The sequence below is a fragment of the Rhinolophus hipposideros genome (genome assembly GCF_964194185.1).
Source record: "Rhinolophus hipposideros genome assembly, chromosome: 15".
Lineage (NCBI taxonomy): Eukaryota > Metazoa > Chordata > Mammalia > Chiroptera > Rhinolophidae > Rhinolophus > Rhinolophus hipposideros.
The window spans coordinates 15283210-15297414 of record NC_138061.1 but is presented as its reverse complement, the minus strand read 5'-3'; the positions used below and the strand labels follow the sequence as shown (position 1 = coordinate 15297414).

General features: G+C 43.9%; 1 protein-coding gene across 1 annotated transcript in view; it reads right to left on the bottom strand.

The window, feature by feature from the left end:
- Window positions 1-11318, bottom strand: part of LOC308508222 (guanylate cyclase 2G-like) — a gene marked incomplete at both ends in the record, with an annotated part of 42620 nt that extends 31302 nt beyond the window's left edge. The window contains 6 exon segments of the mRNA XM_081074573.1: window positions 1262-1447; window positions 3625-3734; window positions 5023-5374; window positions 6809-7075; window positions 10123-10160; window positions 11285-11318. Coding sequence (XP_080930699.1) covers window positions 1262-1447; window positions 3625-3734; window positions 5023-5374; window positions 6809-7075; window positions 10123-10160; window positions 11285-11318 — 987 coding nt within the window.
- Window positions 11319-14205: the final 2887 nt, after the last annotated feature.

Genomic DNA, 14205 nt, shown 5'->3' with positions numbered 1-14205 from the left:
TGATCACAATTTTTGCTTTATCTCTTTAGGCCTCATTTTTCTGATTGGATTACACGCTCCTTCGTGTCAGGAACATTTCTTTGGCCCATAGACAGGAGGAAGTATGGTTTAATTGAAAGATGATAGATTTTGGAGCCAGGCTGGTCCTGCTACTTACTGGCTGTGAAACTTGGGGTAAGTTCCATAACCTCTGAATCTTTCTGAATCTCAGCTCACACATTTATAAAATAGGGCTAGCCACTGTCTTATTGAGTATAAGGATAGTTACATGAGGCAGGATAGGTATACTACCCATTGCACTAACTGGTACAGAGTAGATCTTCAATACATGTTCTCAACTATTCAGTCAACAAACATACAGGTGCCTACTAAGCTGTAGGTGCTGTTTTCCTTATAAGACCGGATACAGAGCTGACACTTAGTAGATGTCTTGCCAAATACTCATTGATTGATCATCTTTTCGTGTGTGTTGCAGTCCACGATCGACTGCCTTGTTCCTAATGCAGCCCCCGTCATCACCTTCAGGCTCAGCTTGTCCCCAGACTGGATGCAGCTCCAGCTCTGGCCAATGGTCTCTCAATAACAGATCCTCTGTGGGGCAAACACTTTGCCCCATGACCCCACACACACTGGGACCACTGGTTGATCCTCTCTCTTCTGACTGCCTTCTCCCTGTCCCAGGCCATCTGCTTGCCTTGCCCTGTCCTAGCTCCACATTGCTGACTACTCCATTCTGCTTCTCGGTCCTGGTATCCTGCTGGGAAAGGAAATTGTCATGGTCTGAGTCCCACTGGTTTCTGTTCTGCTGCTGCCATGTGCTACATTCTTAAACACTCAGAAACACAGCCTGGAGGCAGACGTCATTATCAGTCCCATTTCTCAGGTGAAAAGACTGAGATGTAGGGAGGTTTAGCAATTCACTTCTAGGTCCTACAGATAGTAAATAGCAGAACTAGAATGGGAGCCCACGTCTCTGACTCCAAAAGCCACCTGGCCTCTCACCTAGTAACCTCTGTCCTCCTCCATGGTTCCTGGGATGTAGATTTCACAAGACCGCATCAGACCACTGTTTATTCTGGGCTGTGGAAGACGAGGAAGAGAGTGTGTGTGTGTGTGTGTGTGTGTGTGTGTGTTAGGGTGTGGGGAAAGAAGAGGGGAGCTAAGAGGGAGAATGTAAAAACCAAACACAAATATCCTCACAGAAGGGAGAGCAGGGGCCTGTACAGGATAACACCCCCCACCCTCCCCCCCTCCGTCAGACCTGCTCCTCTGTGGAGATGGAGCTGTGGAAGGGCGGCCCCCTCAGCCTTCGGTAGACATGTTGTTGGAAGCCTTCATCTGCAGGGCCTTCTCCATAGGAGCTGAGGGCGATGAGAAGCATGGACTCGTAGATGGTGGGGAAGTGCATCCCCTTCAGATTGGTCAATGCCTCCTTCCAAAAACTGTCCTAAAAAATCATAAATCAATGTAGTCATCCTGTAGAAAAATACCCTGAGCAATGGAACTGCAAAAAGGTAAGGTTGAATTTGAATCTCTACATTCTAATCCTCAGAATGACTCTGGAAGGCATGACATGCAAGGTTCACATTTTTCTACCTGGCATTGAAGCAATGGGAAGGAAGCCAATGAATGAAGGGATGGATGGATGGATGGATGGATGGATGGATGGATGGATGGATAGATAAGTAAATAAATAAAATCAAGTTGACAGCAAGCAGCTAAGATATAAAAAGCTCACCTGTTAGAAATGGGTGGTAAAAACTTTAAAAACAAGACTGTCAACTCTTGATTGTCTTCTGTGGCTTAAGTGGTTTGTTATTTTCATTATTATCTATAGTATTACTATTATGAAAATAATATCATATTTATGTATATATATGTATATAAAATCGTGGCATCTCCCCCGAGTTCCCTACTGCTCCCTCTTGTGCATTCTGAGAAGTAATCACACATCCTAGGTGTAGGGACGTGTGTGCATTTTGCATAAATAATATCACACTATAGTGCTGTTGTGCAGCATGGTTATTTTCCCCACTGAACCCTATAAGCCTATATTAGGAACTCTTACAGAATGGATTCATGTGATTCTTTTTTAAAGCAGCATGACTTCAATAGCATAGATGTTGTGTGGTATATTTTTAGTTCCATATTTTTTCTGCCGCTACAAACTAATTGGAATTTGATTATCAAGGTTTTGGGCGAAAGCGACCAGGGCTCCAGAAGAGCTTCCGGCCAATGCTAAGACTTGACCCATCCTCTCCTCTCCTCATCTGTCCACAGGGAGATGTAAGAGGAAGAGTGAAGACAAAGGGGTGGACAGCAATGGAAGAGGAAGGTAGGAAAATGTTCTGGATAGTTTGCCATAGGTTTAGAATCCACACTGGCTGCCCAAAGAAATCTGAGACACTTTTGGCAATCCAAAACACTTCAGGATGAAAAGATAAAAGAAATGTGGAATATTATTGTACATCTTCCTTTATTTCTTTTTGTCCCATTTCAGCTTCTTAGGGTCATATAAAACAAGCCCATTTAAGAAAGATAAAGCTACTGGAAAAATTATATAGTGTGTCCATAACTTTGTGTGAGTGACTTTTTTCAGAAGGCTGCTAGTGTAAAGTGGTGGTTAAATACACAGACACTGAGGCTATCCCACCTGGATGTGAATACTAACTCTTCCTCCTACTAGTCGTGTGGACTTGGGCAAGTTATTTCACCTCTCAGGGCCTCAGTTTCCTCATCTGTAAAATGAGGAAAATAAAAGTATCTCTCCAGAGGGTGGTATAAGCTGAAATGAGTTTTAGTACATGAAGAGCTCACAGTGGGGCCTGGCACCCAGTAAATTCTCCATAAGCCAGAGCTGTTGGGGGAAAGGGCTCAGTCAGTCCCAGAGTCCAAAAAAGCTGGTTTAGAATACCAGCTATGCTCCTCGGGAGCTCTGAGATTGTGGAGAAGGTACCTTCCTTACCTAAGTCTCAATTTTTTATCTGTAAGTTGGAATGCTAATAATATCTACCTTACAAGGCTGTTAGAAATATTGACTGTGGTGATGCATGCAGATAAGGCATAGAATACCTGCTTCAGGGGGCTCTTGGGAATATCAGTGCAACGGTGCATATAAAACATAGAACTCAGTCCTCATAGGAGGAGCATCAGAGCCATTGCTGTTGTTACCAAAAGAACCAAATCACCCAACAATGGGCTCATCAGACTGGGGTGTTGGTCTGTCCAGGCCTTTGTGAGGACTCCAACAGGGAGACGGGGAGGCAGCCGTAGAAGAAAAGGAAGTGAGAGCCACGTGTGTTTGAGAGTCTTTTGCGGAGGGCTCAGGGACCTGGTAGAAGTGGCAGTTCTGCCTCAGCTGGTGTTTGCTGACAGAAACAGAGGGTCAGACTCCAGCGCCAACAGCCTGGTTCCAGGTCTGGCTCAGCCTCTCACTAACTGGGCCAAAGAACTCTGGGTAAGTGCTTTCAGTCCAGTCCCCTGATCTTAAGATGAAGACGCAGGCGTGCCTGCCTCATGGGGTTGTGGTGAGTCTTCAGTGAGCGAATGCAGCTGGCACATGGCCAATGCGCCATTCTTGTTACCTCTTACAGCAGGAGCTGTTCAGGGGTCATCAACACCCACCTCCAACTGCTGCAAACTGATGAAAACGAATTCTCCTGTATTGAGTCCCTGGTTCTCTGCAGCCAGCAGAATAACTTTTGCATCCTCTGAGCTGCAGATTAAGATGATAACTAAAAGAGAAAACAAAATCAGCCAATCGCACATACATGCACATGTACACACACACACACACACACACACACACACACACACACACACATTCTTAAAGTCTAGCCTGAAACTGCTCCAAATGAGACATGAACTCTTTGTTCCCCTGAGCACGCTTTAGGGAAGAGGAATGCCCAAACTATTCCCAGCATGCACACTTCTTGAACCACCAGCAGTACACAAACTGGCAGCTTTTGCCCGATGGAACAGAAGACCTCACTGCAGCTCTCTCCCGAAGTACAAGTCAAGAAAGTCTCAGACCGATTCTGTGCTCTAGTTTCTCCGTTTCATTGACTCAGAACAACAGATCTGGCTTGTGAGTCTTCAGCCACACAGGAGGAGTTGACAGAGGACCTCAAATCAGGAGCATTCAGAATTTTTGAGTTGGGATGGTGGGGAAACGGAGCAGGCCATGGTACTTTTTTCTTCCACCCACACGTGTCAACATGCATTTTGAGGACACACAAATGAAATAGTGACACTCTTTAAATGACATAAATTATCATCTATTTATCTGAGCTCCAGCCACGTGCCAGGCACTGTGCAATGAGCAAGACAGAAGGCTCCTGCCCTCAGGGAGCTGGCAGTCAGATAGACACTATACAAGAGGATAATGGAGTGCAGGTGGCGTCCAGGCCAAGGGATCAGCAAGTCCCAAGTGCCAAGGCCAGAAACTCTCAGTGTATTTGAAGAACAGAAAGGTGTCAGTTATTAATTCCTACTCGAAAGCAGACCCTTATAAGCACCACAACAAAACCAATGGCTGTCATAGGCTGACTGATTACTATGTCCACACACGGTGCTAAGGCCTTTACAGGCATGACCTTATGGAATCCTCACCATTCTGTGAAGTAGGTAGGATGATTATCTTCCTTGTGCAGATAAGGTATTTGAGGCACAGAGAGCACACACCTAGAAAGTGTCAGAGACTGGTTTCAAACCTAGGCTATCTGTCTCCAGAGCCCATGCTCTGAACAACAGCCCAAGTCCAAGATCAAGCCCACCTGGCAGACGCTGCCAGAATTTATTCAGTGCATCATAACACTATAGCACGTGGGATTTCATTTTAGATTTAAAAAAAAAAAATTGTTGGTGGTGATGTTGCGTAAAACAGGAAACTTGCTTTTATGTATCATTAATTTTGTACCGTTTCCATCTGCTTTGTACATCCATAGAAAAATGAAGAGTTCCTACCTGCTTTTCCTGTTTGTCTCTCCAAACGTAAGCAACAGAAGACTCTTTCCTACTTACCCCTGGCAACTGCTGACATGGTCCTAAGGTTCTCTTGCAGAAGGGCCAGATCATGGTTGGTGTATCTCCCCCTGGCAGTGATGGTGAAATGGGATTTGAGTTCATTCTCTACAACCCTCCACAACTCATCCACTCTATGCCAGGAGGAAATCCCAGAGTGACCTCCAAACATCCCAAAGTGCTTCCAGCCCACATACCAGAGACATTTCCGGAGAACATCACCAATTTCATGCATGGGTGGCACAAGTTTCACATAGGTGTCATACGAGAAGTCGTCATTCTCTAGTTTTGCTGTTTGTCCAACAAAGTCAAACATGGGGATATTCCACTCAGAGGCCAGCAACCTGATAACCTTGAAAGTAACCAAAAGGATGTCTTTTCATTATTGAATTTATGCTACATTCAAACCCCATTGAATGGTATCTGCATCAACTTTGGATTCGGTGATGCTATGGGTCATACTGGAGTCTCTTTTGGAATATTGTTGATAGATAATGTTTTGTGTGTAACCAACTTGAGGATGCAAGACTTCAGAGGAGAAGAATAAAAACAGCATTTATTGAGAGCTTATTATATGCCAAGCACTTTACTAAGAGCTTACACATATCATCTCAATTCTTGCAACATTTCTATGAGGTAGGTATGATCATTATCCCATTTTATAGATGGAAACATGGGGGCACAGAGATGTAAGTTACAAAGCTAGCAAATAGTGGAGCAGGATTGGAATCCAGGCAAATATGGTTCCAGAGCCCACACTCATAGCTGCTACTCACTCTCTTAGTTTTTCTTTCTTAGTTTGTTCCTTATTCATTTCTCATCCATTTTTCATTAGGAGCCAACAACTTACAAGGAACTTTGGAGACCTTGCTCTGACAGGAGTTTATGATCTATTACAAGAGCTAAGACATAGAAAAACAGCTTTAGGGTTAAATATATCCTTCACTATTCATAGTCAATTGATTTATAGGAGGTTAGGAAAGTAAGAAATTACTTCTGATTTGGGAATTAGGGATGTGAAAGTGAGGATGGAGGGATGAAGAAAGGCTCTATGGCATTTTAGTAGGGTAGGCTTTGGGCAGCAAGAAATGTATCAAATGGGGAATTCCAGGAGAGAACAAGATTCAAATTGAACGGTGAACTTAATTCTACAGCACCCACTAATGAGAGTTCTGCAGTATTTTTCAGAGACCTGTGACGCTCCTTCCTCTTCAGCCTTTGCATTAATACCTCTCAAAGCACAAGACAGGCAAGAACTTCCACAAAGCTAACCCCATTAGCTGAACAAATACAAGTCATTCATTTCTGTCATTTTCTTGCCTTAGTTTATTGTCATCTGTCATACTTCATTCTTTCCCACTTCCTGTTACCATCACTGAATAATTTATTACATGCACCAAAGGGAAACCTACACAAACAAATGACATTTTTTCTATTGAAAACCAAGCACTCATTTTCCTCTTAATTTTTTCTGAGCCACATGGCTGACAATATTAGAGTGAAGAATGAGTCCAAACAGTCAACCAGTTTGTTAGTGACACCCACAAGCTAGTGAGTGAACTTATAATTATTCATTTGGAATAATTATAAAAAAAAGAATATGAAAAAAAAATGAACTGTTCTAATTGCATGGTCTAATTCCATCTCAAAGAAGTGGTACTCAAGACCTACACAGTAATTTATCATAAAACCATCCTTGTCAAGAGATTATTCAAGACTGTACCATTATCCTAAAGACCACCCCTTCCAATGGAAACTCAGCTAGAGCTTCTAGAAAGCTGAATACCTCTGCTGCTTCTGGGCATGCGGGTCCAAACAGGGCAGAAATCTGTTCTCTTTGGACCTGGTCTGTGAAAACAGTGAGAGACTCCCTGGCACTGCAGGCTGAGTTGGTATAAGTGAATTCCCAGCTGAGGTTTCCAAGGTCCACTGGCTCGGAGGTGATCTTCTCCATGGCAATTTGGAGGCCTGCACCCAGCCTTTGCACACTGAGAGCATGGGAGCTGTTCCAGGGAGCTTGCAAACCCACAGTGCGTTTAGCAGCTTCAAGACACTGACAATGAGTGTCAGAACTAGTGTCGGGTGGGCATCATGGCATCTGACCCCCAAACAGAGCCCAGATCTAAGTGTGGCTTCAGCACCGGTCCTGGGAGCCATGGATGACATCCAACTCCTGGATCACTGCAAAACTCTGAGAGGCTTAGCCTCCTGACCACTCATGCCAGGAGCTTAAATGACAGTGCAGAGTTCCCTGGGGACCACAGCTTGCATTTGACTCAGTGCCATTAATTAACTGAAACCTTCCCTTTTCAGAATCTGCCCTAACACATCTAGGAGCAGCAGTCTTGTGGAAAGAAGCTAGGACGGAGCCAGCAAGTCCCTGGTAATTGATTCAGTGATACCACTGATAACTTTATGGTCCTAGGCAAGTCACAGAACCCTCCCCCCCACCCCTTGGATCCCTCTCCGCGAGCAGAAAGAGAATCATGGAAACCACTCAAGTGTAGGCAGATGGCCTGGGCTGGACTTCTGACTCCAACACATAATTAGTTGTGTGACCTAGCTCATGTGACCTCTCTCTATGTCTTCATCTTCTGATCCATAATGGGGGTAAAACTGTAATGGGATCTTCCCCAAAGACACACGGTAAGGATTAAAAGAGATCATACAAATCCAGCACTTGGCACAATGCCTGGGCAAAGAGAGTCATTTTGTCAGTGTTAGCTGACAGTGACGACGGTGACAATAACGATAAAGACTGATGCTGGGCTGATGATGGTGATTTTATAATAATGACAATAATTATCACCCGTTGAATTAATCTTCTAATTTTTCTAGAATAAGGGATCTAATGGCTATGAGAGGGTTTACTCACAACTGGCACAGTCTGTGTCCCTCACCCTGGCCTAGGGCACCAGGGAGAGGTTACTGAGAAATGAATATTAACTCTCCTTCTGCACAGGTCAGGGCAAGGAGCCAGGAGCAGCTCTTTGTTGAAGAATTACATGTGAAGTATTACAGATGTAACACTTTACATATAAAGTATTACTTCATATGAAGCATCAAAGGGATGGCAAGACCTTTGGGAAGCCATTGCTATCCCCAAGGAAGATGAGCCAGCCATCAGCGGGCAAATGCACATCAATATAAAGGGTTCAATTCTCACCGATCATGGACTTTCTTTTGGATCTCCCTCACAGAGAAGAATCTGGCATCTGCCATTCATCTCAGGATTGTGTATTTCAGCACAGTAGACTTGCTATGATTCTCAAAGTTTGATCTAAGCACCACCTACATCAGTCTCTCCTGATGTTAAAAATACAGATTCTAGGGCCCCACTCCAGACCCTACGATCAGAATGTATTGGGTATACTCTGGGAATCCACATTTAATATCATATATCCCTAAGTATACTAAAGTTTGAGAAGCTCCGAGACAATCTGAAGTGAGAAGAGGGAAATAAGAGCTGATAATTATTCTCTACTTATTTCCTCAGTCGCCTTAGTTCTGGCTTCCCTCAAGGGGCTATTTCTAACACAACGGCTTAGAGGGATTGCTTTTCTCCAAACAAAAGTCACCATAACTGCTTCTTCACTGAGCGTCAGAACCTCTCTGTGATCTTGATAGGACAGCTTAGTATCAATTTGCAAAGTCATCTCTATCTGAGTCTAAAAACACCTTTGCTCTAATCACAGGCAGAATTCCTTGTATTTTTTTGCCTCAGATGTTTACCAAGATATATGTGGCCTTGGGCAAGTCAGTTAAATCCGTGCTTTAGTTTCCTCACCTTCCGAATAAGTTTAACAATGCCTCCCTCAAGGGATATTGTGAAATTACTTGTACATAATTACTTAGCATGGTGCCTCATATTTAGTAGGAATTCAGTAAAGAAACACTCTTAATGGGTGTGTCGTGATCTCAAAAGTAGGATTCTAGGAACAATATTTTATTATATATTCTGTGTTCCCTCTCCCCCTCTCATATATAAACTTCTTAAAATCTGTACTCCCACTGGTTCATTTTAGATTCTTTGTGTTTTCCGATTTCCCTTCCCTGAGAATCTTTGAAGCCAGGAGACTATGTGTCCCTTTTTGGATCCTCAGATCCAGCATAGTTTTGGGCCTTTACATATGCAAATTAATATTAATCGTAATAAACGTAAGATTTTTGTTTTTTGGTGTTTATTTTTTGTATTCATAAGTGCTTACAAATGAGCGTGGTCAAAACAAGAAGAAAACACTGATGATGGAAGGAGAACTGACTGGGTGGTGAACACACAATGTGATCTAAGGATGATGTATTACAGAATTGTACACTTGAAACCTATGTAAATTTACTGACCACTGTCACCCCAATAAATTTAATTGAAAAAAAAAACAGAAGAAAACACTGATGTTCAGCATTGGTGAGAGTTGAATAAATAAATATACGCTGCTGGTAGGAGTGTTGATAGTCATTTTTCAATATGCACCCAAAAGCCTTAAAAATGTGTGCATCTTTGACTCAGAAATTTCGATCTTGGAGACTTATCCTGAAGAAATAAGGTGGTATAATAAGATTTTACTACAGTACTTTTTTATAACAGTCAACAATTAGACACAACTTTTATGTCCAACAGCGGGGGCCTGGATAAATACTATAGAGGAATCCATGTGACTAAAGATCAGGCAGTCATTAAAAAGAATGCGTTTATGGACTTAGGAAGATAGTCACAATGCATTAACCGAAGAAGCACATTATAAAACAACAGGTATAGTATTCCATTTTTGCTGTTTTTTGTTTTTTAAAAAGCACACAACGTTGCATGGCAAAGATTACATACACCAAGCCACTAAAAGTGGCTGTTTCTGGATGATGGGAACTATGAGTGCTTTTTATACTCTTTGCTTATCGTCATTTCCATATTTTTGTCTTAATACCTGTGATAAGGAATACAAGTGAAAGTTTTAATTACAATGAAACCCTACAGACTTGCATTTGTGGAGTGAAAGCATGGCGGTTCAACTTACGCTGTCTGAGTTCTCAGGTCGGGAGCACCTCGTGCTGGCCTGGGCCCTCACACTTGTAGGCAGTTGGCTTACCTCTGTGGGCTCTAATTACCTCTGTTGAGTTCAGCCCCTTCCATTTCTCCATTGGCCCTAGAAAAGGAGAGACAGAGATGCTGTGGTCCAGGTAATGGCGATCACCTGGAAATCATTGCTATCTATAGTAACAGGCCCACCCACTTTGTGCATAGGGTTTCATTGGCTGGAGTGGAAATGCCTGAGGTTAAAATCAATTTAGTGGGATTTACAGGGACAGTGGCTGCTGGAGGGAGAATGATGTTCTCCACTTTGTTTCTCCAGTCCTTGCCCCATTCTAGGAGATTCTTGTGCCTACAAGTTACAAGTACCATGGTCGTTGAAGGAAGAGGCCATATTGTTTCATCCAACAATACTTTGGAACAAAGGCAGCCTGTGCTTGGCCAGTGGAGGTGCAGAGCTTGGTTCTCTGTGTCAGTGGGGGTGGCGCTTTGATGCCTAGCTACTTTATCCCATCTCTGTTTCCTGAAGAGACTATTACAGAGGGAGCGTTCTTTCTGTCTGACTTATGGTTTCCCTGACGCTGGACCATAAACTAGACACAGGGCCAGCTGTTCAACATCCAAGACCAGATAAAACTGGCTATATCCAGAGTTGTGGGGTTTTCATAAAACCTCTAGCATTTTCCCAGCTGCTTGTCCTCCCTTCCTGCTTTCCCCTTGTACCCCTTCAATTTGTAAATTAGTGGTCTGACCGTATTTAGAGAAAAAGTGAGGGTTTCGAATGTGTGGATGCAAACTTCTCCAGAAAGTGAGAGGCAGGAAAAGGTGTTTGGCCCACTTGGAATAGTGAGATGGGCCTGTCATATCCCAGAGGGAAAGACAGAGGGAGAGACAAGCCATCACCCCGGCCCTCACACCCTCTATCAAATGTCGTGATGTGAAAAGGCATCAGCCTCAGGCTTCTTGAGTGAATAAGACTGTAATTGAGCCTCTGTTTCCTTTTCTATGAAGTGGGGAAATGTCAGAGGGCAGAGATCTGTGACCTTACCAGCTTCTTGTCCTAAAATCCTAGGACACTGGTGGCTTCCTAACTAACCCACGTACTCCACCCTAGGTGGTACAGCAAGTTCCTTACAGGGTTTTGCATACAGATTCCTACGGGGAGCTTTCCTGAAGGTCTGGAACACCTTGTACTGACCAGCCTAGGAAGTAAGAGCGAATAAAAGGAGGCTATATTACCTGCTGGGGTGTGGACGTCAAATGTTCCTGCCATGGTCTCAGTTCTTGCAAACAGCTGGGCTCACTTCACTGAATAGGAAGCTCCTAGTGAGTAAATGTTTGAGGAGCCATGAAAAAGTGGAACAAAGTTTGAACTGATACAGAGCGGGAGATCATATATCTTAGATTTGCAGCGACGCAACGTTCTTGGATCCAAAAGCCATTCCTTTTGGAAACTGCACACACGCTACTCCTAGAAGGCCGGGGATGGGCATTGGCCTTGGCTTTCTGATGAGGACACTCTGGTCCTGTTTCTGAAGAAGTTTGTGTGAGGGGAAGAGGATCTTCCCTCCTGGGGATTCCACCTGTCTCTTAACATACTTCAACCACCTCGTATTTATCCCGTGCTGCTGAAATAGACTCTTCCTCTGGCCTGTGATGTTTGCTCTTGCTCACACCTGTTTCCACCAGGAATGTAGTGTTTTTGAAACCTGAGCAGCTGCTTTTTTGACAATCTGGGGCTTCTAATCAATATTTTCCAGTTTTAGTCTGGCTACAAAATAATCTGAAGTTTAGCAGGTTGGTCTGGCCTAAATGCCAGGTTTCTGATCTGAATACTTATTTTGTCGTCTTTGATCCTGCCTCCCAGATAAAGCCCCCATGTCCCAATAAAGCACTGGCATGAAGAGGAAAAAGTTCCTGAAAGTGCTGGGGAGATGGGGCAGCTGCCTGCTCTGGCTACTCAATAATCAAAGATACGAAATGATTAATAGTGATGTAATTACTTTCCATAAAATGTTAAGTTTTCTAAAAACACCTTTGTTGCCACAGTGTCCCAAACACTGAGCAAATAAACAATGTGTCTGCCCTCGCTTAATACATCTTTCTCTGCTGATTACACAGCAGATAGGCTTCTCCATCCGAGCCAATCAGAGACCTGTGTGGCATTAGGCTTGGTGTCTGGGTGCCTTCTCTAAAGTGAAGCAGGATGTCCCCTCTGACTCCTCCACCCTCCTGAGCTTTTGTCTGAAGAGACCAGAACCCCTCCCATTTCCTGTCATTTCCACTCGGCTCACGTTAAAGCCTCCCAAATAGCTCCCTAGCCAGACGCTCAGAGCTGCTCTCTATGCTGTGAGTACGGGGAACCAAGGCTGCCACGCAGAAGACCATGTCCTTAAGTATTGATGCTTCTATCAGAGGTTTCTCCCCCAAAGTATTGATGCTTCTATCAGAGGTTTTTCCCACGCCCTCCTATAGAAAGCAGGGGAGCAGAATGGTTGGGAGCTCAGTTTGAAATGAAACCGCAGCTGCCTTGGAAAAGTTACATACTGTCTGAACTTCAATTTCCTCCTTTCTAACGACCCTGATAAGTTCACGTGAGGATTAGATGAAGTAACAGAGGTAGAGCACACAACATAGTGTGTGGCATTGAACAAACAGTCAGTGGGTGGTAGCAGTTTTATAACAAGGGACTATTGTTTCAGTTAAGATGGCACACTCTATTGGATGGATGTTATACAAACACAAGAGAACAAACCACTGCTACTACAGAAACTAGAGGAACAGGCAAAAATCAAGGCTGTCTTCAAGTTCACGTGGAGCAGTTATAACTTGTTCACTGCTGCCACCAGGCAACGCCACCTTTTGCTTATATTCTGTCAGTATTAAGGCAGATAACCTTTGGACTAAATCAGTGTTGTCCAAGAAAAATAAGAGTATTCGCCACATTATGTCATTCAGAAATTTCCAGCAGACACTTTTTAAAAAGTAAAAGGAAGACATAAGATTACTTACATAGTTATGTTATTTTCTTCACACCAAGTCTCCAAAATTTGGTGTGTATTCTGTACTTAAACATATCTCAATACAGACTTGTCTCATTTCAAGTTCTCAGTAGCCACATGTAGCTACTGGTCACATGTGTTGAATGGTGAGGTCTCCATCTTTACTCTGAGCTACACTCCTAACTTGCTCACAGACAGTGGTGTTTCCTGTGGGATTGTTGAAGGTTCTGGGCACTTAGAACTGACACCTCTCTCAGGGACATTTACACTTTCTGTCTGATTTTTAAATGCTCCTGGGAAGTTCTTGCTGGTAAAGGAGTAGGTTGCCTATGTCACTGTGTTACAACCTTGCGGACCCTGAGAATAATAGTGTTTATATGGCCCACCAAGACCCCTAGATGAGGCCATCCATGACCACACCGGGTCACTCCAAGGGCTGAAGGGTCAATATTGCTTAGCCCATAAGTGTGTCAATGCTTGCCAGTTGGGAAGCTCAGATCTAAGTGTGCAAGGCAATTTGCTCTGTGTGTGTGTGTGTGTGTGTGTGTGTGTGTGTGTGTGTGTGTTGTCGGGGGGTGAGGGTCAAATCTGGGGTTGGGGAAGTTTTGATTGCAATCTGTGCAAGCACCATACTTGTCGAGGAGGTGCTCATGCTTGAGTAACGCTTCCTTCCCACAAATAATGAGCAAGTGGCTGCAAGAGCTCCGGTACCCAAGCTGTTGCTGTCAGTGACCAAATTGAGCAAAACGAGCGTCTACAGTGAGCTGTGGGGCCAGCTTCTCCCTCGTGCGCTGTGAAGCCCCATGGTGCAGGATTGACAGCAGAGCCAGCGTAGAGCTGTGGGCTTTCACGGCACAGCAGACAACTAAGCAGAAAAGACTGGGCGGCGGGGTGTGCACAGCAGAATATATGATACACTGGCCCCCTCTGGTTGAGTGAATCGAGGCTCTGTGTGGGAAATGATCTCCGTGGTAGGAAGGACATGCAGGCAGATGGGATGCCCTTCTGAGGAGGGAAAAGGAAGCTATTGTTTCACCCTTGCCATCAGATCCACGTGGCTGGCATTGGATCCTACTTCCTCTAGGTCAATAGTTCTTAATTTTCTTTGGGAGACCAACGAAATTTGCTGAGAGAAATGCATATATAAATATAAAAGAT